The sequence below is a fragment of the Pelmatolapia mariae genome, linkage group LG8, assembly GCF_036321145.2.
Source record: "Pelmatolapia mariae isolate MD_Pm_ZW linkage group LG8, Pm_UMD_F_2, whole genome shotgun sequence".
In the NCBI taxonomy this organism is placed as follows: Eukaryota; Metazoa; Chordata; class Actinopteri; order Cichliformes; family Cichlidae; genus Pelmatolapia; species Pelmatolapia mariae.
The window spans coordinates 323,654-349,199 of NC_086234.1; the positions used below are offsets into that span (position 1 = coordinate 323,654).

General features: G+C 46.4%; 2 protein-coding genes across 2 annotated transcripts; both read right to left on the reverse strand.

Annotated features, from left to right (window-relative positions):
- Nucleotides 1–302: 302 nt before the first annotated feature.
- On the reverse strand, nt 303–4,667 carry ppp1r3cb (protein phosphatase 1, regulatory subunit 3Cb). Its single transcript, XM_063482369.1, has 3 exons — nt 4,487–4,667; nt 2,983–3,386; nt 303–2,772 (listed from the first exon to the last, which is right to left on the reverse strand). Exons 1-3 carry the CDS (start codon nt 4,498–4,500, stop codon nt 2,186–2,188), a joined length of 1,005 nt encoding a protein of 334 aa, XP_063338439.1. The 5' UTR covers nt 4,501–4,667; the 3' UTR covers nt 303–2,185.
- Nucleotides 4,668–6,190: 1,523 nt separating this feature from the next.
- Nucleotides 6,191–23,899, reverse strand: LOC134633527 (rho GTPase-activating protein SYDE1). The gene is made up of 14 exons (XM_063482354.1): nt 23,667–23,899; nt 17,283–17,545; nt 16,190–16,667; nt 15,769–16,107; nt 15,296–15,491; nt 14,608–14,771; nt 12,395–12,499; nt 12,211–12,299; nt 11,474–11,611; nt 11,271–11,397; nt 10,974–11,149; nt 8,640–8,895; nt 8,269–8,559; nt 6,191–8,105 (listed from the first exon to the last, which is right to left on the reverse strand). Exons 1-14 carry the CDS (start codon nt 23,749–23,751, stop codon nt 7,924–7,926), a joined length of 2,889 nt encoding a protein of 962 aa, XP_063338424.1. The 5' UTR covers nt 23,752–23,899; the 3' UTR covers nt 6,191–7,923.
- Nucleotides 23,900–25,546: the final 1,647 nt, after the last annotated feature.

Here is a 25,546-nt window from a genome sequence, read left to right on the forward strand (position 1 = left end):
TCTGCTCGATCACATGGCCGCTCTGACTCGCTGACCGCCCTTTCCCCTCGGTTCAGTCAGCTGGACTGTAATCAGACAAAACCAGGAATGTTAATCACGCTTGCAGCCATCAGCTCACATCTCATCACGCCAGCCTCCTCCTCCTCCTGTCCCAGAGAGCATGTTCGAGTTTGAAACCCTCAGAGTTGGTTGAACAACAAGGACACTTTCAGGTGAAAACATCCCAATTTAAAACAATTACTGATTATTTATCTTTCATCTCTTCATATGATGTCAGTTTTTCAGAATAAAGTAAGCGAGAATCAAACTTTACAAATGTTAGACTTTTATTATGAAATGATACACAAAAATAGGAACAGACAAACACTCCCTGCTTACATCACTTCCTGGTACAGACATCATCATTACATTTCACATTACGTTACAGCCTTGCTACAGTGCTAGCAGCTAGTTAGCTCATGAGCTAACCAAGTTAAATATAATAAGTCAGAGCTGAGGGCGGGGTTCTGTGGTTAGGGAACTGTGCCCCCACCCCCCGATACAGTCGCTCATACAAAAACTCCAAGCCTCAGGGCTGACAGCACCTGAACGCAGCACAAGCCCTTCAGGAAACACTTCAGGGCCCATCAGTATCGACATCATCATCGTTCGCTTTAAACACATTTCCCTCTTACTTCTTGTCACATGGTCCCCACATGCACACACGCGCACACACACACACACACACACACACACACACACACACACACACACACACACACACACACACACAGGTAAGAGCACTGCAGTGTTCAGTAAAGGTTTCAGGAGCAAAGAGGAAGTGAAAGGTCACGTGACTCCGCCCATAGCAGAGGGTCAGAGTAAAACAACTAAACGTGACAAGGCTTTCCTGACCTTTGACCGTTTAAAGCTACATCAGTGAGGGGGAAAAACATGGCCGAAATCTGCCCGGTAACAGATGAGCCACAGTTTTGACATTGACCAGTCAGACAAGTTTGCGTCATCAGGCTAACCTTTGAACCTGGTTATGTATGAGGTCATGTGACTTTAGCTCAAGGACTAGCCTCTGAAGCTAACATTTTCAGGAACTCAGGATCCCCACAGGGAGACGTGAAGGCACAGCTCTGACTGAAGCTGGTCCAGTCCCTGAAGGGTCCAAGTCACAGGTCAAAGGTCAGATATTAGAAGATCTCAGCATCAAAACAAGTTCAGACTCGAGAACGGTTAGTCTAAGCTCACTGACATAACTATAGCGAGTCCGAGTCGACACAGTAGCGAACAACTGCAACAAAAAAATCTCAGATAAGAGAGCGACAAACCAGTCTGAACAGTGACGGACCACAGGGTGTGCCAGCTAAACCAGCAGCAGCTCAGGTGACCACAGCTCTGCCCCCATGAACCCTGCCATCATCATAATAACTAGCAGTGAGTCACGTGCGTGCCGTCTAAAGTAACGGCTAAAACACTTCCTAAATCTGACCTGTTACAGCACAACACTGATCGTCACGGTCATGCCGAGTTCATGAACCAAGGAAACTCAAAGCTGTGTCCTGACGACAGAAGCAATTCAGTTCATATAAAACAACCCAAAAAAGTTGAGCCCCGCACCTCCTCAGGAACCCTTACATTAACCATGCTGGTGTTTCAGAGTCCTCCAGAGAAGGATGCTCATGAAGACGTGAAGGTCATCCAAGTCCTGTGAAACCCAAAAGAAGAAGAAGAACATGTAGACCAGAGGAAAAAACGTTTGTAAGGCGCTGATTACGGATCTTTGGGAGCTTCTGAGAAAGCACTGAATCTTAAGCCTGTCAGCTCATCTCGTGGTTCAAAGTCTCCTTTGGATGCTGGTTTAAAGCCCTTTGAAACTCCTGGTTCCTCCTGACTGCTTCTCTGTGCTGCGTATGAAGGAGCCCCGGGTGGTATCCGGCTAGGCGCCGGGATCCTGGGAACCAGGGTGTAAGTTAAAGGTTCAGTTTTTGGGTGCATGGGGTAAAAGAGTACGAGACAGATCCAGAGGTAAACATCTGTCTGAGAACTCCTGTGAGGTAAAGTGAGGAAGTGCGCAGTGAATCCTACAAACATCTGGATCACAGCTGGAGGATAAAGTGTTTCTTTAGTGCTCGAGTGGATCTTGTACATCATAAAAGCCAGTGAGTGTGACCTAAAAATGTGTCTTGTGGCAGTCTCACCAGTAGGGGGTGGTCTCTATGTGGCCCCAGCTCTGCCATTCAGGAAAGATTCCCGCTGATGTCCGAGGGCTTCCGAACGGATCAAAGTCCGAATGGATCTCATCTCTCTTGTCTCCGCTGCGTTCTCTCTGGAACGGTACTCCAGCTGGACTCTCAACGGCCGTGCTCCAACTGTTTCGATCGGCCGTTGCCAGCCGGTAGTTGTTCCCAAGGTTGTTGTCCCAGAAGGTCTGGTCCTGAGTCTGGTACCGGATGCAGAACTCCACTTTTCCAGAGGGCTTGAGGAGCTCCGGGAGTGCGATGGAGAATGAGAAGGTGTCGGTGTCGGGACAACCGTAGACGTTGTTCAGGTACTGACAGCGAACGTCCTGGAAGGAACACCAAGAGTCAAAGGTGATCCGCACCCAGACAGACTTCTCAAAGCAGATGTTTCGGACCTGGACGGTACCCGAGAGCAGGTGTTCCTGGACCGAACAGGTCTCCAGGCACACCTGCTGGGCTTTGAGCCGACTCCTCAGGTCTAAGTAGTCTGCGGCTGGCTGGGTGAAGGCCAGAACCAGGCAAGAACCACAATCTGCTGGATCTGGAAGGAGGAGAAGAAGAAAGGTGTCAATAAAGAACATGAAGCTCAGCTGAAATGTTCTGACTTCCCAACTGCTTCAGGGATGCAGAAAGAAGAGCGAAAAACAGGCTGTGAGTAAGCAACCAGGCACAAAGAAGCTTCCAGAACAATGCATTGATTAATAGATTACTGATTTGTTTGTTGTTAAGTATCAGTGACCTCCTCCGTCACCTTTGATGTTTGCCAGGTGCAGTCCGGCGGCAGCACCCTCGATCTCGGTCAGCAGCTCGCTGAGCGCCTCATCTTCGCACTCGTTGTAGACGTGGACAGTGGCGAGTGCCAAACCCCGCGAGTCCGCAAACACCACGGTCTTCCTCTTCTTCCTCCTTAACATCCCCGGGCTGCCGCTGCTGCTCTCTGCGCCTGCTGATGGTGCCGTCGCCATCGCGGAAGTAAGGCAGGGTCGCAGCGGTCGGCAATGCGGCAGCAGAGCGGCTGAGGATGAGGAGCGCTTGTTGCAGTTCCCGAGGAAGGAGCGCAGAGGAGGTGAGCTGGCCAGGCAGATCCTCACGGCCACGTCGATGGGCATGATGGGAGATGGGCCCCCGGGGCGAGGGTTCAGGACATGGAGGACCCTGAGGAAGACAGAGGGGGTCAGTATTCAGAGTGCAGAAGAAGAAATCGCCATTAATTTGAATAAAGTCAATGAAGATACCGACTCCCTGCAACACCAAACACCTGAACTACATATGGCCTCTCAGACGAAGTTCAGAGCGCTTGAGATGAAAAAGTGACCAATCAAATCATTCTTTCCTCGTTAATGTATTAAATGGTCAACATTCTGTGATTCTTAATACATTCAAACTGCCTAAAAAGCAGGTATGTCAGGTGTGCTCATACAGCACCAGCACTCATTTCTGAGTCCTGGACTTTTAGACCCGACTGTGGGTTTTCAGAGATTCTCTTTCCTGCCCGTCCTTTCTTTTGTTCAAAATCTTGGCTGTGTGAAGACGGCGAAGAGCGCAGGAGGCCCAGGTGTCTTTAGAGGTGATTTTACACAGAAAAAACACAAACTGGACGATATCACAGAACTGCAGGTCCAACTTCAAATTAAAGAGCTGGTAAAAGTCGAGACTTAATACAGCGTCTAAAAATCAGTCCGCGTGCAAACGTTTTTTCATGCACGAAGTGAGAAAAACTCCAGCGCGTGTCTCTGGGCCACATAGTTAGGTTTCAATACAGTCCGTGTGATTGGCTGGTTCTGCTGATCAATGTTTGAAACCAATAACCACTAAATGATTGATTATTGGGCATCTTTAGCTCACAGGTATGTCGGACACACAAACATGAGGAGGGCGACTAACAGCAGTCTAAAGAAAACACGTTTGCATTTATCTGCTTTCTGTTTCTGATATCACACGAAGCAGAAAGAAACACACCTGAAGCGGTGCTGACAGAGTAATCTGAGTGCATGGTCAACAGTCAAAGCCAGATTATTGATGATTTGCTGGGTAATCTGCAGCCCTGTGATGAATATTTAAACACTTCTCCGATTTTAAAGCTGAAGTTCAGAGTTTACAGACTGACCCGGCGGTTCTTCTGATCGATGTTTGAAACCAATAACCGAACCATCGCTTATTGATCAGTGCCAGGCTGCACTGGAGCTGGAGTTCACAGACTGATGATGAAGAGGAGGATGAAGGCTGTGGCGCAGTTTAATATTTGAGCAGCTCACCTGGTGCAGTTCATGGAAACCTGTCGCCCGGTTCGGCCCGGTTCGGCCCGTCCCGGACAGCAGCGGGGTTTCCCTCCGTGTCCACGTTTTTTTTTTTTTTTTACTTTTTTTTCTTCGTTTATTTTTCCGCCATTTTAAAGTCCGACCGCTGCCTGTCCGCGCGCACCGACACGCCCCCTGACAATCCGAGAACGGGGAGAGAGAGAAGCCAATCAGCGCTCGGCACCGTCAGCTGGTCACACTGACAGCCAATCAGAGAAACGCCAAATAGAGCGAGCGAGAGAGTGAAGGAGAGAGAAGGTGGGCGGGGCCTGATGCACACTGAGCTTTGACTGACAGATGTGTTAACAGGAAGAAATGCAGGTGTTAGTGAGTGAGAGACGCCACTGATAACTGCCAATCACGCTTCTGTACGTCATCCACCCGCCCCCTCTTAAACTGACACATGTACCTGAAACAGAATTTGCTGTTTTTAAAGTTACCACATAAACAAAGTTATGATTTCGATCTGTCTCATGTGTCTCTGATCCCGTCAATGTCATCAAGGTGGACTGATGAGGACAGAGTCTTAAGAGTCTTCTGCGGTGAAGCTGCACCTTCTGAAAGATGGACGAGACGACCATCCTACAAACTTCCCCACAGGTTGGTCCAAGCTGCTTTCCTTTTTACTTACAGATTTCAGCTGCAGAGACCTCAGGAAATCGCTGAGTCTTGTCAGACAGACTGAGGGCTGAAAGTTCCCATAGTGAACAGGTAAACTCACAGGTAAACTCAGAGGAAGCTTCATCCTTAGCTGCCTCGTACATGATCAACAGACTGACAGACAGTTTGCCTCCTCTGCAGACCGTGAAACTGAGGTGAGGACAGGATTAGACTTTTAGACTGTCCTGCAGCAGCTTTGCATGATTCAAAGATCAGAATAATCCTTCTTTGTCTGTTACTGGTTGCAGCTCCTCGACTCCTCCAAACAAGCTGTTTTAGGGCCTTTCCTTTAAGGGGGGTTTGTTCTGATTGACTGACTTCAGGAAGTCTGCAGAGGGGCAGCCTGTAGTGCTTTAGAAAGACGCTGATGTTTAGTGAGGAGTCAGAGGTACGTGTGATGTCACATGATGTAGATTTAATCTGTGACACATTCAACATTATTTATATAACACCCTTTAACAGAAACATACCTCCAGCAGAACCAGGCTCAGGGAGGGGCGGCCACCTGCCGCAACTGACTGAGGTTAGGGAAGACGCGACAAAGTCACGCTGTGGAAGAGAGCCAGAGATTAATAAGAACTAATGACCGCTGTAAAGCGCTATACAAGTACAGGCCATTTCAGTGCAGAGAGGTCTATTAACACATAGTGAGTGAAGAAGAAACACCCAGTGCATCATGGGAATCCCCGGCAGCCTACACCTATTGCAGCATAACTAAGGGAGGATTCAGGGTCACCTGGTCCAGCCCTAACTATATGCTTTAGCAAAAAGGACAGTTTGAATCTTAAAAGTAGAGATAGTGTCTGTCTCCTGAATCCAAACTGGAAGCTGGTTCCACAGAAGAGGGGCCTGAAAACTGAAGGCTCTGCCTCCCATTCTACTTTTAAATACTCTAGGAACAACAAGTAAGCCTGCAGTGTGAGAGCGAAGTACAGCACAAAGTGAATGGTGCACTGAGGTCTAGCGACAGCAGTGATGATATTGACCACAACAGGCAGAAGCTTCATTAATAAGGTGTTTAATAGCTGTTTGGGGTAATAAGACATACAGACTGTGTTCTGTTCCAACAGGAACTGTGCTTCATCACTTTGCTTACTTCATCTGCAGACAAACGTCGTCTTCATTGTAAAAAACACAAGTGCTTATTGAAGATGTGCAAAACAGAGTAACAAGAACAACAACAACAACAATAATAATAATAATAATAATAATAATACTGTCAGCAACAACAAGGAGAAAAGAGCTTCAAACTTCACAAACTCACAGTGAGAAACTCTGTACCATCAAAACAGAAATTATGGCTTCAACAGTGCAAACAGTCCAACACCAGATCCTCCGAGGTCCAGCCCTGATACCCAGACATCCGGTGCTCGCTGCTGTGAGGAGGTTCCTGTACCTCCTCCACGCCTCAGAGAACCCATTCTTCACACTGAAGCTGCAGTCAGGGCCAAAGTTTGTTGACAGTTTGGGGCTCTGAACGGCACGCCTGAACTCGGAGCTCCACGACCTCAGAGAGCAGTTGTTATTAATAACCCCAGCATGCGTACTGTCTAACCTGACCTGGCGCTCTGCTGCCGCCCCCCCGTGAAGCCTCGTGCAGACTCTGCTGAGAGCTGCTCGTTTGGTGATGTCACTGATTACTGGACTTTGTGAGCTAATGTTAGCTCACAGGCTCTGAGGCACATACTTTGGTTTCAACGTTAGACTCACCCTGAGACCGTCACCGTCCACGCTTTGAGTTCCTGTTTGGTTCTAGGCACAGCGCCTCCTTCAAGACGTCCTGAGCAGCTGATTTAATCAGTTTAAAGAGCGACGTAGCCTCACCTTCAGACTTCACCAAAGAAACGCTTTGAATGAAACTTGATTTGAGAACCTTCATCACCGTGATCACCTTTTTCAGATTATAGTTTGCCCGTATTTAAAGATTATCTTCTATCATTTAAGGAATGAGAACATTGGTACTTTGAGCCCTGATGATGGGATAATGGAGGGTTGTATGAGTTTAGATGATTTAAAGGTCACAAATGTAATTGTTTCCTTTTTTAACTTTATAGTTAATCAGTATAAACACTCTCACAATGAAAAAGACTTTAAAGTCATGGTAATGAGAACATTTCCCATTTTTTCAGATAACTATTTATTTCATTTATTTTAACTCGAATATTCTTCTTTAAGGCCCAAAACAGAGAAATACAAAACTCATATTTTACCAGCACCGAGATTAGTTCAGGTTTTTCTTTTCATGCTAATTATTTATTTTTTATTATTACAAGAAATGTTTTCATTTTTTTTTTATGTTTGCTTTTGAAATGTGTTGCAGAGTAAAATGACTCTTCTCTCTTTTTTAAAAGTCCGAAAATAAACACGTCAGGTGTTTTTTCATTACATTAAATAATTCAACATTAATTATAATTCACAAAGTTATAAAAAGTTTCTTTGATGAACTCTGAACTTTGAGCGATTATTAATGTTCATCCCTGTTGCCATGAAAAGTTATTCTGCTCTCATTGCTGAAAACAGCTATGGAGTAAAAGGTCAGAGGTCAAGCTAACAGCTGATCTGCTTTCCCACACAAACATCATTGTAGTTTCATTTAAGCACTGAAGATCTGAAATTTAACGAGGTCAGATCTTCCTCCTGCTCCTCCTCCTGCTTCTCCTCCTGCTCCTCCTCCTGCTCCTTCTCCTGCTTCTCCTCCTGCTCCTCCTCCTGCTCCTCCTCCTGCTTCTCCTTCTCTACAGACAGATCTGTTTGGCGAGCTCGCGGTCCAGGTCGTGGATTAGCGTGTCAAAGTCCTTCAGGCTGAGCCGACAGTTAAACGGAGCGTCAAAGTCCAGGAAGTCATCCATGTACAGAGCTCCGCCCCCTCCTGTTGGCCATGCCCTCTTCTTCTCCTCCTCGTCTTCATCATCACTCCCTGAAAAACCAAGAGGAAGAAGCAGAGTCAGAGAGGAGAAACTGCTAACACCTGTCAGTTCTACAGTCACCCTCTCAGGCCGTAATGTGACCCAGCAGGAATCAAACAGGTGTGATTTCAGTGACACCTGTGAAGGTTAACCAGACGATCAGCTGATTTTTACCTGCATCGCTCTCACTTCCTGCCACCTCATCGTAATCGGCATCCTGCCCAGTCAGAAACTCTTGTCCGCAAACGCTCCAGTCTCCCGCGTACCTGTTGATTGGCGGTGGACTCTCCAGCCGGGCCACACCGCCACGCCCTCGCCGTGACACCACCACCTCCTCTTCAGGGCTCTGTGGTAGAGCCAGGCGCAACGCAGGATGCCGCTGTTGCTGCACCAAAGGATTCTGGTGAGGGGTGGAGGAGGGAGGAGGTGAGGCATTGGCGTCGGCTGGTGCTCGGTGAGTCGGCACTGAGGAGGAAGAACAATTGGGACGATCTTGATGGGTTCCATGGCCAGGTAAGGTATGTGGGCAGGTCTGTAAGGCTTACCTGGCCACAGCTGCAGCAGGTAGTGCAGCGCTTCGATGTGCCGTTTGAAGTCCACTGCGCTCGCCATCTCCTCGCCATGATAGAAACCCTTCGTTGATCCTCTTCCCGACTTCCCTCCTCCCCCCCTCCACGCATCTTGGGTTGGCGTGAGGAGCACAGGCCCGAAGCACACGGCAAGGTTCTGATGAGTCATCCTGTTGGCGGCGCTGAAAGATGCTACGAGGCTGAGGTGGTCGAGCAGGAGCAACAGAGTGGCCTGAAAGCGAGAGGTGGCGAGGACAGTTAGCAGACAACTCAGCGGTTGACCTGCTGAAATCTGACCTGATGTCAGATTTCAGATTAACTCGTCTCAATTTTCCTGAATGTAAAATATTCAGCCTGTTTATTTTACTTCAAAGGTTCCAGGTTGCAAAAAGGTCAAAGGTCAGGGTGTTAGGTTGCAGCTGAAGCTGCCAGTTTTCTACCCCTCTGCAGGAGCAGGTGTTCATACAGGAAGTAAACAGGAAGCATGCGTTCATTATTCCAGACTATTCTTCCTGTTCAGAGGCTGCTGCCAACATTACCCACAATGCACCGGGAACCGCGACAGCAGCTTCTGCATTAACGAAGAAGAAACGTCCCTATGAGAATGCAGTTGGTGCATGCTGAATTCATTGACTACTGGAATTATGTCACTGGCCAGTTGCAGCGCGACATGCTCGATCAGACGAAATCTAACCTTCATCATTTGCTTTAAATGTAAACACTGTGTGTTCTTTATCTGTCTAACACCAACTCTGCAAACTAGAGGGGTCACAGAGGGCTCGCAGCTGGGTCACAGTAGTGTCCCAGAGACAGGAAGGAGCAGGACCAACAGCAGGCCTGCACACAGAAGAAGAAGAGTAGCATGAGGAAGAGTGTTGTGGGTTAGTGTCCATCAGATAGACCGAGTCAAGGCACTGCTGACCAATGTTCCCTCTAATTTTTCACGTGTCTGAGCGAACACACAAACTCCCTGAGCGATCCCTTGGACCACTGTGTGCGACATCAGACGTGTGCACTGTGGTCACAGCAGCATCGAATCCATCCAAGTTACATGGTTTATTAAAATAATCAAATTACAGCATTTACATTTATGTTAGACTACTTTTAATTAACTGCTGTAGCCCACTTACAATGAAAATGTAAAAAAAAAATCTTGTTCATGACCTGTGTAGTATGTTAACACTACTGGAAGTAAAAATAACTTGAACTCCAATTTTGAAAACACAACTTTCTTTCTTTTTAAAAAAAGCTCTGACTTGTATTATGAGTCTGTGGTCTGGGAGAGAGTCCTGTAACTCTCTGTCTGCAAAATACAGTAAATAATGACCAATGCTGGGCAATTAATTATATAGTTCTTTAAAAAAGTAACTCAGTTTGGCAAACAACAAAGTTTTTTTGCAGCTATTTTTTTTTAAATGCAGCCAAGGCATTTTTAAATAAACATTTCAAACTATTTACAGAACAATCAGCTGTTCTGCATCAAATCTGATGCCACACAAATTATTTGTGCCACTCCAAAAAATAATTTGTGTCCACTATGAGATAAAGTAGAACAACAGCCTGATACCTGCAGGCCTGACAACAGCAGATGTATCACTCCTGTAACACCTGTAACATTCAGCAGTCGTCTCATTGTTCTGACACACACAACAAAACTATTGACTACACTACACACTAACTACACACTAACTACACACTAACTACACACTAACTACACACTAACTACACAAGATTTGTGCTAAACGTCTCAAATCTCTCACATCTCAAAGCACCGCCGTCACTCCTAAAACTTCCCACAGTTTTGTAACAACTAGATGTCACGTTGCCATATCATTTTTTGATTGGTCGACATGGTACTTTTTTGGACGAATAGGAAAGGTGGGTGGAGTTTGTTTTTGCTCACAGGCTTTCGAGCCTTTTTCCTTATAAAACGCCGTTTTTACCGTTTCTTCCCGCAGTAAATATAAACAACGATAGTATTCAGGAAGAAAACCAAACATTGCAGATATTTTTATCATAACTCTGGTTTTACGTGGCCGATCAACACAATTTAAAAACTGGTATAAAGTCCACACTTTTTCCGTAATTGTTCCGTCTGTCCTGCTCACATCTCCAATGGTTGTACACGTTGTCATTAACGTGGCTTCACTCCACATCAGCCACGCCGCTTTGCTCGCTAAAACACCGGTGTCGGCACATAAGGACGCTGTCATAGCCTGTCAACAACGTTGACAGGAAGCTGCAATGTAAGAATACTGCCGGTGTACTGCAAGATTACCACAGTAGTACTGCAGGAGTACTGGGTGTTACCCTTTCTGGAGGTGGCAGACAGGACAGCAGCTCCACGGTCCTTTGGGACAGTTGGGGATCAGGTGTTGCAGGTTGGACAGGTGGGGGTCGTAGGGTCATGGCCTCCCGGACCACCTGGTACAGAGTCCTAGTGATGAGGGGGGATGGCAGCTCCCGCAGGTAGTCCTTTAGAATCCCTGAGGAGACAGGTGAGTGCAGTCACAATGAGGACGATCAGAGGTCGGGTCAGAGTCTAGCTCAGACACAGGGACAGGGTAAGGAGTCAGGGGTCAAGTACATGTTCTCTGCTGTGCTTACCTGTGATTACGTTGATGTCAGGGTAGAGGTCCTCAGACAGACAAACTGCTGAGCTGTTCCTCTCGAACCAATCCCTGAGCTCCTTCTTCACCGCAGCAGAGCCACAGAGCCTGTAAAGACCTACCACCTGACACACACACAGACACACAATCAGCTGACGGTGAAGCCGCGGCATCTTTGTCACAGCAGACCTGCACGCTAACCTTCAGTCCCCGTCGTTCGATCTCTGCCACTGTTTTCTGGATCAGCAGGGGGACGGGAGTTGCAGAGCCCTCTTTCTCCACCAGGTGGTGGAGCTCAACCCCAAACACAGAGGACGGGGTGGACGCGTCGCCGTTGGGCTGCAGACACACAATTTATGATTGAGTCTGTAGCGGCGGTGGTGGTTGGTCCACAGTTCACAGCACTTCATGCTCATCGTGGAGATGCTGATTTCCCTTTTCAGCAGCACTTGACACCTCCTCACAGCGGTGCAACTCCTACCAGAGGGTTTGCTGAGCATGATGCTACTGTGATTGGTCTGCCAGCTCACCTGACCTGAACCCCTACCTGGGCTTCTGTAATACTGGAGCAGCTGCAGGCTGACCGTGTCTATGCTACACTGCACTGCAGCAGGCATTGATGGTGAAGGAGCCCCCACCAGGTACTGACTGTGTGAGTGAACACACCCTTGAGAAGCTGGACGTTTCCATATCACAACCAAAATCACCAAAATGAAAACAAAAAAGGCTTCAAATATTTCACTTTATGTGTAATGAGTATGTGAAAGCTTACTTTTACCATTATATACGGTGTTACTATATTCAAAGTTTTCGAGTTGTGCTATTTGAAGAACAGTCCATACCAACAGGACGATGTGACCCCGCCCAGGTGACCTGCTGGTTCCAGTTAAATCTAGCTCTGTGCTGCGTGTATCAGCAGCAGCAGTGGGATTGTGTACCTGTGTGTCCCATTTCTCCTGCAGAGACAGTTTGATATAGAGAAGTCCTCTGGGCTCCAGCTTCACACAGAGCTGCTGACAGCGACTCCCTGACAAACCAAACACATCCTCAGTATACAATTCAGACATCAATGATAATCATAGTGTCAGCTGCATTAACAATGAACAATGTGGTACAATGAACCTTTGAAGAGAGGGGGGATGGAGACCCCACCCAGACCGCACACCCGGTTTCTAGTTGGACCACCTGAGTTGGGACTCTGCTCGGATGTTGTTTTGGGTGCACAGACTGAAAAAGGGGAGAAAAAAACAATTCGTGAGCAGATTTAAACGGACACCCAAAGAATATGATGATGTTGCGGATGGGGTGGGGGGTGGGGGGTCGTGATCATGACATCATGATAGCTGGAGGTTGTTTAAAGTACAGTTTTTCACCAATGATAGAAATGGAGGAATCGTCAATTTGTCTAAAGACTAAAGTAGAGACTGTCTGAAGAACTGAACCGGTTACTTGCTGTTTGCTTAAAAACATTAAGAGTTTTTTGGATAGATGAGTGTGGTCCATGCTTTTTAGAGCTTAAAAAGCACTTTGATGCAGTCAGTAACAAGATCGTGTCTCAATTAACGGAATTTAAGCTCTCTTCACAGGAGATGATATGGTTTAATACCTACATTAGAAATAAGAGTCAGTAATTCATCACTGCTCGCTCTGAGTCCACAACAGTCTGTTTTTTTAACATTTGCTTTTTAGCTTATTTACGTAATAAGATTTATGAATATTGTACAGGGACTGGACTACACGTTTACGCTGATAGCATTTTCTATAACTGTTTTGGCTTGTTCACAGAGAATATTTCACCCCCACATCCTTGTTTCATCTTAGTCCTGCCCAATGTTCCCTCTAAGCTGCGCACGTGTGCAGTCGCGCACTGCTGGCACGGTCTCTGCGCACAAAAAAAAAAAATCTAACCTGAATTGAAATTAAAATAAATATGTTAACAATTCTGTTTTCCAGTGTTAGTCAGTAAATGACGGGTGACTGGCTGCTCCAGCCAATGATGCGATTCACATTCGTATATACGCAGCCAATCAACGTGGTTGACAGGCTATGGCAGCGTCCTTATGTGCCGACACCAGTGTTTTAGCTAGCAAAGCAGCGTGGCTGATGTGGAGTGAAGCCACGTTAATGACAACGTGTACAACCATTGGAGATGTGAGCAGGACAGACGGAACAACTGACGGGAAAAGTGTGGACTTTATACCAGTTTTTAAATTGTGTTGATCGGCCACGTAAAACCAGAGTTATGATAAAAATATCTGCAATGTTTGGTTTTCTTCCTGAATACTGTCGTTGTTTATATTTACTGCGGGAAGAAACGGTAAAAACGGCGTTTTATAAGGAAAACGCTCGAAAGCCTGTGAGCAAAGACAACACCAAAAAACCCCACCCTTTCCTATTGGTGGAAAATGTACCATGTGGACCAATCAAAAAATGATATGGCAAGATGGCATTTAGTTGTTTAGGAAGGAGGAAGTTTTAGGAGTGACGGCGGTGTTTTGAGATGTGAGAGATTTGTGACGTTTAGCACAAATCTTGTGTAGTTAGTGTGTAGTTAGTGTGTAGTTAGTGTGTAGTGTAGTCAATAGTTTTGTTGTGTGTGTCAGAACAATGAGGCGACTGCTGAATGTTACAGGTGTTACAGCAGTGATACATCTGCTGTTGTCAGGCCTGCAGGTATCAGGCTGTTGTTCTCCTTTATCTCATAGTGGACAGAAATTATTTTTGGAGTGGCACAAATAATTTGTGTGGCATCAGATTTGATGCAGAACAGCTGATTGTTCTGTAAATAGTTTGAAATGTTTATTTAAAAACGCCTTGGCTGCATTTTTAGGTAAACAGCTGCAAAAAACTGTTGTTTGCAAAACTCAGTTACTTTTTTGAAGAAGTAACTATATAATTAATTGTCCAACATTGGTCATTATTTACTGTATTTTGCAGACAGAGTTACAGGACTCTCTCCCAGACCACAGACTCATAATACAAGTCAGAGCTTTATAAAAAAAAAAAGTTGTGTTTTCAAAATTGGAGTTCAAGTTATTTTTACTTCCAATAGTGTTAACATGCTACACAGGTCATGAACAAGATTTATTTAAATTTTCACTGTAAGTGGGCTAAAGCAGTTAATTAAAAGTAGTCTAACATAAATGTAAATGCTGTAATTTGATTACTTTAATAAACCATGTAACTTGGATGGATGCTGCTGTGACCACAGTGCACACGTCTGATGTCGCTCACAGTGGTCCAAGGGGTCGCTCAGGGAGTTTGTGTGTTTGCTCAGACACATGAAACATTAGAGGGAACATTGGTCCTGCCTGAATGCGGCTTTGTTGTATTACCTGGCGTTAATACCACTATGCGGAGCTGCCTGGCTCGCTCTAGCTCCAGGTGGAAAGTGTGGTTTAAGGGGAGGGCCGAGCCTCGCAGCATCAGGAGGGCAGTCCGCGCTCTCGTCACCCCATCAATCTGTATCGCCAGGAAGACTTCCTTACTGCCCTCTGACCTGAGACCGAACATCCAGAGAGACAGAGAGAATGACTGCTCCAAAACTGAACCTAGCCCTCCAACAGGGGGCCCACCTGAACACAACATTCACAGAAAAATGTTGTCAGTGGAGCCAGAAGTGACCAAGAGGGTGGATTAGTTTGTTAGACTGTACAGGTCTGTCCGGTGTATCACACAGACACAGACGACCTGCTAATTAGTACTCAGTAACATCCAAGTAAATTCCTAAAACTGGAGCTCAGACTTCTTGTATGGTCTGCTGGTAACCCCAGCAGACATATTGTTGGTCAAATACCTGCCCCCAAGAGCACAAACACCAGCCAGAGATCCAGTTAGAAGAATGTTTTATATCAGACCTGTACTCAGACAATTTATACCCTATACAGTCATGAATTAGCTGCTCGTAAAACAGCCAGTCTGAGCTTTAGACTGTTGACCTGCAGTTCTCTTAATGTCCACCGGATGCTGCTGTGTTCAGATTCTGTGTTAAAGTGAATTAAAGGCTTGAAGGTATGTTTGTACCTGCTGGTCTTCATCTCTTCCAGCCCCAGCAAGTGGACTGTCAGTAAACCCGTCACCCGTTGGCTGCATCTCGGCGGGTCGGAGCCCACGTACAGCTGGAATGAGCTGACGTCACAGGGCCCATCCTGGGTGGTCACGTGTTGAGAGGGCTGCTGTCGTGGCAGTAGTTCAGGGGAGTCCCCGTCACTAAGATACCCTGACAGGAAGACATACATGTTCTATTATAGTAGTCACTTAGAGGCTGAGACTCCCCACACTCTATTGAAAATGGATGAAGATGGAATCCATGACCTTAATGTGGTTCTGGCAAGGTCAGAAATATCAGGAAAATACACAGATTTCTGTGAAATACAGTCACAGACGCTTTGTATTTACTGTGTACTCATTCTCATTTACTCCTGAATCCTGCCCAGAGCCATGAAAGTTCCTGCTCTACATCTGAGCTAACCTCTTCTAACCCCCGAGCGGTTTACCTCCTTTACTGGCTGAACATCCTCTTGATGACCGTCGCTGTGGTCGGGCTGGAGAGGTGGAGCTGTCCAGATGATACTTGCTGATCACGTTCTGGTTGGAGAGCGCCAATAATGATGCCGTGCTCTTACCAGCCGACTCCTCTCCGCATCCTCTATTGTCATTTGTTTGCCGATGGGCCCGAGAAGATGAGCGGAGGCTGAGTTTTCGTCGCAGCTCGGGAAGTTTCTTCATCTTTAGAGAGAGTTTTCTTACCGTACCAGGAGACCTCAACCTGTCAATCATACTTCCTGACATCCCCCCTTTCTTTTGGGAGGCGGGACTAGAGTCTGGAGGAGAGTCTGAAGCAGGGTGAGATGAAGAATGCCAATGAAGACAAAACCTGAGCAATGTGGTGACAGCAGGTGAAACAGGAAGTCTTACCTGTATTTTCTGCTTTGATGTCATCGATGTGATGACTGACACTTGGATTGGGGAGGCTGGAGCACTGAAAGTCCTCCAGTGGACTGTCACTGCTACAACCTCCGCCAATGTCTGTTCCAGCACTAGGCTCATCTTTTTTTGCCCTCCGCTTCCATACATCCTCGTCCCGGCGTAGACCTCCTAAGTCCTCCTCCTCAGGGATCGGGTTGTACCAGATGTTGCTGCCACTGTCCTCCTGAGGGTCGCACACTTCATCTGAAGTCTTTCCTGAGGAAAGCACCCAGGCTCGGCTGCTGCGATCCAGGCTCTGCAGGTAGGCACGCTGGCCAGACAGCTTGGCACTGACGGAGGTGGAGGGAGATTCAGTGGGGTCCCCTGCTGGGTAGTAGGATTCCTGTTGCATTGTTGTGCTAACACAGGAGGCACTGGTCTTATCCCAGGCCAGACTGGTGCACATCCTGTCAGCACACTGCTGCATCTGCAAACCATGACAATAAGGAGTGGACATATCACTGAAAGGAGAGAAGGAATAGAATGAGGAGTCAAACCACCATCAGATCCAGGAGGAGGTGTCCATCTACCAGCAGCACAATCTCTGTCCAACAACCTTGCAACTGTTATTTCTGGGAAGTGCACATATTTCTCTGTTCAACATTTCCCTGTTAAAAATCCATGCCCAACACAAATAAGTGCACGCACTGTATTGTTTTAATACGTGGGAATGTATTAATGAAGGTACCTGAATTGAGACATAGGAAAGGGTTCAATAAGCAGGAGCAGAACAAGAACAAGGGACCCAACCACCATGGACATCGTAGCTGGAGGAATACCAGGAGGAGAACATAGATAGAGAACTACCAGGAGGACAAAGACTAAGGATTACCAGGAGAAGAACAATGATTAAGGATTAGCAGTGGAAGTAGGAAGACTAAAGATTACGAGGAAGATAAAGCCCAATTATTAGCAGGACAAGAACAAAGATAGCGGACAGAACAAAAACCGAAGCAGCAGTAAAGGTCTGACTATTAGCAAAAGAAGGGACAAAGGAGAATAGCAGTGTGAAGGCTCGATCATATAGATAGTGTGCTATTACCTTGTCTTGCACCAGCCTATGGCTCAAGGCCTGCCCAGATGCATCCTGGGATATCCCTGTGGGTCTCTCCTGGTCTGACAGTCTGATGGTGGAGCTTGAGGTCAAGAAGGTGGGTGGAGCTGCAGAGCCCTGACGTGCCCACTGCTGTTTCTTCGCCACTGTGATGTGGTTTCGAGGAGGCGATGGGGGGTCGGGGTCTGTAAGTGTTGCCGACGATGGTGAGGAAGAGGACTGGAAGATATTGTCGGGCCGGACTGGAGCCTCTGTAGTAAACAAAAAGCTATTATTATGGGCTGGATCAGTACGTTTGGCGCTATCAAAGTGGTGAGGTGGGGTGAGTTTGATCTGCACACACTGGTCCAGATCAGATGATAGGAAGCAAAACAAATTTGTCCACATGTGGTTGTCCCTCCCTGAGCCTGGTTATGCCGGAGGTTTCTTCCTGTTACGAGTTTTTCTTTCGCACTGTTGCTAAGACAGTTGCTTGCCTGCTGTTGTCTCATGGTTGTGTCAGATTATCCAGCGTTTTTGAGCTTTTGGACTTTCGAGTTTTGGTTTGTAGAAATATTTTATTTTGATTCTTGTCTTGCTTTGCATATTATTATTGTATTTGGTCATTAATGTATCTGTGTCGTCCTCATTTAGTGAGCTCACTTTTCTTTTGCTTTGAGAATTAGTGTTCCTCGTGCTTTGATTTTAGTCCTCTGTGATTTGGTTCAGCTGTGTCTCCATCTGCACAGCTGTCTCCACTTGGTTACCCTCCTGTCTCTGTCCTTCATCAGAACATTTGTTCCCCTTACCCCAGTGTTCTGCTAGCGTTATGTGTTTCTAGCTTTCAGTTTCCTCTGTTTTTGGACTTTATGATTTACCTTTGGGATTTCCTGCATTCACTCAATAAGAGTTCAACTTTGTCTGTCTTCATGACTCCTCTGACTCTCGCATGGTCTGCAACACCTACAGCCTTCTGACATGTTGGAGTTTCTCTGTAACATTAAAGGGTTTTTACTTTGACATATAAAGCGCTCTCAGCTGACTTTTGTTTTGATTTGAAGCAGAATAAATAAAATGAATTTTAGCGCAGCAGGCTCTGACTGAAGGTCTGATTTCTTATTGATGGTCATATGATCAGCTGTTGCTGTGAAGGAAAGTGGAACGTTTCTCTGTCACATCCTATACATGTAGATTACTGTTCCAGCCCTCAGCGCAGACCCAGTGTGTGTGTGGGTGTGTGCGTGTGTGTGTGTGTGTGTGGGTGTGTGTGTGAGATCCTCGTGATGGTCTGCAAAGTAGCTGTCTGAGCTGCATGAATACACTCTGTTTGTTTCTGTGTGCGTGTTTCAGCATCTGTAAATGTGACGTGTGTTCTGAGTTCATGTGTTAAACTCGTTTGTGTGAAATTGTTAAACGCCATGAATGCACCATTGTGACTTCTTATTGGGTAAAGTCAGCAGTTTACACTGTGTCCTCTGCATTCAGGCACCCCCACCAAGAGAATCTAAGAGAAGTCCGAATTCAGGACTGCATTCAGGACCCCTCAAACTGTTTTAAAGTGGTTTGGATGGTGCTCGAGTGTTCTCGAGGGTCAGTTATCAGCTGGTGTGGTTTCCTGTAGTTAAACTGTAGTTAAACAAAGTCCCAAAGGACATCAGGATCATAGCTAAAGTAGGATGAACTAAAGAAATCCCTCCTGGAGGTTAGGATCACTCTCTTTCACTTTGCAGGTTAAAACATCGTCACGCACACGCGGGATCCTTTCAATGCATTTGTTTTACACTTTAAAGAAATGAAAGGTGGACTGAATCAGACCAAGCTACAACATGAAGGCTAGCTGTTCTCCTTGTGTTCTTAGCACAGCCCCTTTGGACTGAAAACGGGCCCAGACAGGAAGTGACACTCTGCAGAGGTTGTCCCTCATTTCCTGTCATCAGAGACGAGAGCGTGAGCGCTAATAATAGTCCATCTGTTTTTCATTTCAACGGTCCTACAAACAGCGATCACTGTGGGGCGGGGGTGGGGGAGTTAGGGCGTAGAGTGGAGTGGTGGGGGTGGAGGGGGTGGTAGGGTGAATAAACAGCTGTGACTGTGCAGATGTGAATGAAGTCTCTGTGTTTAAAACCAAACACACTGCTCACACTGCTGTCTATTCACTATTCATTACAGCCTGCAAGCGCGCGCGCGCGCACACACACACACACACACACACACACACACACACACACACACACACACACACACACACACACACACACACACACACACTTTCTAAACAAACTGATGTGTTTCAGACACTTTCATTTAAAGGCTCTTAAAGGGACAGTTCCCTGAAAATCCTCCTCTGACCTTTTGTCTGCTTCAGCTTTGACCTTTGACCCACATGTTTACATCAGAAACTCAGTGAGTGAGTTTCAGGATGACCTTCGAACCATCAGACTAACCTCTGCATTGGTTTAATGTGTTCACTCCGGCTCGCTCCATGAATCGCAGCGTGCATGTCAGCATGTGTGAGCTGAAGGAAGAAGCCATCGAGCTCGTTTTCTGTGAAGTTTAATCTTTGTATCCACATGTGAACGTTTGTGTCTGCATGTTTACATGTTCACCTGCGTGGTTTAAAAAGTCCTTACACATACTGTTTGAAATGTTACTATGAAATAAAGCCATCGTGTTCACTGAGATTCATATCTGAAACTTTTACTCAACATCCCAGAGAGATAAACAGGAAGAAACCACACACAGGCCTAATGACAGGAAGTGGCTAACTGACCCAGATTTTCTACAGAAAGCTGACAACGTGCGACTGTCCCCAGGATCTGGATCTGGTCATGATTTCAAACCAGGACTGAGGAGAACCTGTGACACTGTTTCAGTCTGAACCCTGAACCCTACTGAGGATTTACCTGGAAGTGTAACTACACGTCGCGTCATTGATCGGTCTGTGGAGCACCATCTGTTCCTCCTGTTTACTTAAAGCTTTTCCTCTGGGTTTTCAGAAGTTATCAGAGGATAATGATCATTACTTTAGTGTAAGGACTCCCAGATGTCAGAGAGAGATCAGTAAAACGATCAGGATGGACACGGGCGGAAGAACAAAGAAATGGAAAACTTAAGGGAAAAAATATGTCTGCCCCTCACCACAACAAAGAGCGAGGACTCGGGAGTGGAAAAGTCTCAGCACTTCATCTCTTTGGCTGCAACTGCTGATGAAACAGCAGGACAAGAGCACACAGCCATGAACTCGTGATGCACCTGCATGAAGCTCTGCACAGAAGAAATCGGGCGCGAGACATCATGTTTTCACATGGCACTGAGCAGTGACATCGCAGTGACATCATGAGCATTCGGTCCATTCATTGACTGTTTGTCTGTTGTTATAGAAACAGAAGACGTCACTGCTCTGTGTGTGTGTGTAAGAGTTCGGCCCTGAGCCCAGAGTCTTGATCCAGAGCAGACCTGCTCTAAAAATAAAGTGAGGAGGAGGTCTGAGCACGCACTGAGGAAGCTCGTTGAGGACTCTCTCAGAGAACCGAGGTCATGTGGCAACATTTTTCCTCTCCACAGTCTCTGATGCAAGAGCGCAACTCTGCAGCGCGCACACACACTGCGTTGAGAAAAGGATCTAACGTACATATTAGTGAAAACAGCACTGCAAATCCACACTCTGAGTTCCCTCGGGTGTGACGTGACGGCTGATTGGCTCAGGTAAAAGTGTACTGTGCTGGTGTTCCAGATGTGCAGGTGTACCTTCACCTTCTCTGACACCCCCAGTTACAGGAAAGCGCACTCGTGTTTCTTATTGTTCCAAGCTGAGAAACATGTTATAAACAAGCTCCACCAACACACAATGTCACAAAGACTGTTGAACAGGAGGGAGAGCAGGTCATTTGTTAATCTGAAGGTTGGTGCTTCGATCCCTGGCTGCTCCAGTCTGCGTGCCAAATGTTCTTGGGCAAGATACTAACCCGGAGTTGCTCCCTGATAGATCCATCAGAGTATGAATGTTAGACAGAACACACATACATAGTATGAAGTGCCTGAGTGAATGAGGCAAGTTTTGTAAAGTGCTTTGAGCGCTCAGAATAGAAAAACACTTTATAAGAAGCAGACAACACAACATCAGATGTGTTTGACACAACAAGAGTTTCAGTCAGGTTTCAGAGCTCATCACAGCACAGAAACAGCTTTAGTGAAGGTTACAAATGATCTTCTTATGGCCTCTGACAGTGGACTCATCTCTGTGCTTGTCCTGCTAGACCTCAGTGCAGCGTTCGATACTGTTGATCATAATATCCTATTAGAGCGATTGGAACATGCTGTAGGTATTACAGGTACTGCACTGCAGTGGTTTGTATCATATCTATCTAATAGACTCCAATTTGTTCATGTAAATGGAGAGTCCTCTTCAAACACTGAGGTTAATTATGGTGTTCCACAGGGTTCAGTGCTAGGACCAATTCTGTTTACATTATACATGCTTCCCTTAGGCAGTATCATTAGAAGACATAGCATACATTTACACTGCTATGCTGATGACACCCAGCTCTATCTGTCCATGAAGCCAGGTAACACACACCAATGAGTTAAACTGCAGGAATGTCTTAAAGACATAAAGACCTGGATGGCCGCTAACTTTCTGCTTCTTAATTCAGATCAAACTGAGGTTATTGTACTCGGCCCTGAAAATCTTAGAAATATGGTATCTAACCAGATTCTTACTCTGGATGGCATTACCTTGGCCTCCAGTAACACTGTGAGGAACCTTGGAGTCATTTTTGACCAGGACATGTCCTTCAACGCACATATTAAACTAATATGTAAGACTGCTTTCTTCCATTTGTGCAACATCTCTAAAGTTAGAAATATCCTGTCTCAGAGTGACGCTGAAAAACTAGTTCATGCATTTATTACTTCCAGGCTGGACGACTGTAATTCTTTATTATCAGGATGTCCTAAAAACTCCCTGAAAAGCCTTCAGTTAATCCAAAATGCTGCAGCAAGAGTCCTGACAGGGACTAGAAAGAGAGAGCAGATTTCTCCTGTATTGGCTTCCCTTCATTGGCTTCCTGTTAAATCCAGAATTGAATTCAAAATTCTGCTCCTCACATACAAGGTCTTAAATAATCAGGCCCCATCTTATCTTAATGACCTTGTAGTACCATATCACCCTATTAGAGCACTTGGCTCTCACACTGCAGGCTTACTTGTTGTTCCTAGAGTATTTAAAAGTAGAATGGGAGGCAGAGCCTTCAGTTTTCAGGCCCCTCTTCTGTGGAACCAGCTTCCAGTTTGGATTCAGGAGACAGACACTATCTCTGCTTTCAAGATTAGGCTTCAAACTTTCCTTTTTGCTAAAGCATATAGTTAGGGCTGGACCAGGTGACCCTGAATCCTCCCTTAGTTATGCTGCAATAGACGTAGGTTTGTCCTGTCCTCCTCTCCTCACCACAAGTGGTCGCAGCAGATGGCCCCGCCCCTCCCAGAGTCTGGTTGTGTTGGAGGTTTCTTCCTGTTAAAAGGGAGTTTTTTCCTTCTTACTGCTAAGCGCCTACTCATAGGGGGTCACAGAATTGTTGGGGTTTTCTCTGTATGTATTATTGTAGGGTCTTTATCTTACAATATCAAACACCCCGAGGCGACTGTTGTTGTTGTGATTTGGCGCTATTGAATTCAATTGAACAACATACACACCACACACACCAACACAGTGAGCTGTTGATGTGATTACTGGTATGTGAGTGAAGAGGTCGTGTCTAATATCGATTGATGGTTTTGAATGGTTTGGTTGGCCACGTTGACTGGAAACGTGTGGACATTCACCCTGAAACATCTGAGGAATGGACAGCAGAGAGGAAGACGCCGACCTTGGCCTCTGTTAGCGTGTTAGCACGAGGTCGTCTGCTCATCCATGGATCATGCTGACCTCCACTCTTTGCTGAGAATGCAAACACAGAGCGTCAGAGTCATGTGTCCTGACGAAGGCTGCGATGAAAACAGAAAAGTCACATAGACTCTCCCTGTGCTCTGCTTCAGCTCTGATCAGACACTGTTTGCCCTGCGACCTGAGACACCTGAGGTCATGAGGTCAACGCTGATTCCAACAGCAGAACTTTATTTAAACAAACTCTTTCATAAGAATGGTCCTCTGCCTTAGTTTCCCGCCCACTTCAGGGATGAGAGCAGATCATCCCTCAAGTTTGGGACGCCGCAGGAAGCTTGCCGTGAGCGTGCTCACAGTGCCTTTAATCTGTGATAGGAAGCAGCTTCATCACGTGAAGGCATCGTGAGGTGTTCACTGCCCTCACTTCATAAACTTTATTCTGACATTAAAGGTAGCGTGAGGCATTTACAGGCTGCATGTAAGTGAAGGAAAAGTGAGTTTCAGCTGCTTACCGCTCAGTTTGGGGTCGGTCTTCCTGCGGCTTCTGTCTCTGCCTCTCAGCCTGGAGAAGGTCCTCTTCAGCAGGGGCTCAGCCATCGTGCACCTCCCTCTCCTCCTCCTGCTCCTCCTGAGTCGGGAGGTGCTGGGAGGAGAGTGGAGTCAGTAATCCAGCAGGAGAGCAGGAGATAGAGCTCCTTCTCCACGAACTCCTCGTCTCCTCCTTCGTTCTCAGAGCTGTTCTACAGGAAATGAATTCCTCGCATTCTTTCCCAAACTCCCCCTTCGCCCCTCTCCGCCCCATGCTCCTCCTCCCACTCTCCTCCCTCTGCAGGGACACAGGGAGAGCTGCACTGAGGCATCATGGGAGGTGTAGTTCCGCTCCAAACAAGTGCTCAGTTTCTCTTCAGTTGATGATTTTAAAAGTGATTCTTAACACTCATGTTGACGGGCAGTGAGGGTGACTCCCACGTCATCGGTGACACTCGTCTTCTTCTACTGTCTAATTCAGGGTCATTAACCAAATCCTGGGGAGGACCTGTAAACTCAACACAGAGAAGCCCTGAATACAAAACCCAGGACTGTGCTGCTCTCTGCTGCAAACCGCCGCTCTCTGTCCATCTACTGATCTGTAAGAAATAAAATCTGACTGATCGAACTCACGACTCAGCTGTTACGCCCTCTGCTGGAAGGAAACCGGAACAAAGAGGCTGAAGGTGAAACCAGGTTTAGGTGCAGGAGGAGGAGGAGGAGCTTTGGAGGTCTCTGTTGGTTTCTTTAGTTTTGTAGAACACAAAGTGGGAGTGAAAGCTGGAGTGTCGCCTCACCTCCCAGTGACCTGAGGTAGTCTCCTCATGCTTGCGTTCACAGGTGTAACCAAAGTAAACTCACTTCCTGTGTGAGCCGAACTGCATGTTGTCTGGAGCTGAGCCTGTCAGGCAGCAGGTAACTCACCTGTGCTGGAAGCTGAGGCCTACTTTAGGCGTCTCAGCAGGAGGCGAAATCTGTAAATCCTTTATTTCTGTGTCTCAGTGGAGGTAAAGGAGCGAGGAGTAACATCCATGTGACAGGAAGGAGAGCTCCGAGGTTTGGACATGGAGCTGCAAGCAGAGACCAGACAAATGGCAAAGAGCTTCCTCCTCTTCATCAGCACTAAGGTGCTTGGGGGTCTAGGACCTCCAGACCCCCAACGCTCTCAGTGAGCTTTCCCATGTGACAGCAGACAGCCAATGAGGTGACATCACTCTGAGGTGTAACCAGGTATCTAACCCACTCAGAGGCAGGGGAGCCTGTGGGCCTCCTTACTCACCTGTCCCTCCTATGTGTTTGAGGCTGCCTCTACGGCCCTCACTTTACCAGAAAGTTTATGTCGACACAATGTTTCCTGAATCTTCATCGATCAGCTGACTCATCTGTGTGATGGTGACCATCACATTTTTTATTTTACTTATCTTTTTAGTTTTAAATAGTTGTACAGCACTTTGTTTGAAAGCGCTTTATAAATAAAGTTATTATTATTATTATTATTATTATCAACAACCAGCACCAAACTTAAATCTACAATTAAAGATAAAGACAAATCATAAAACATTATGTGAACATCAGCAGGTATGAAATCACCCATACTGACCAATCAGATCTCAGGAAACTGCGTCACCACTCCTGCAGCTCCCTCAGCTCAGCAGGAGGTCCGAAGTCTTTGTGTTTGATCAGTAACAGAATTTTATTCTTTATCTCACAGAACTCAGTTTTCTGTGAGCATGAATATCTGATCCTAACGCAGAGCAGCTGTTTATCAGACCCACAGCTCAGAGCATCGCAGCTGGTCTTTAATCAGTCACCCGATTAGTCTGTCACACACACACACACACACACACACATCGACAGTCATATG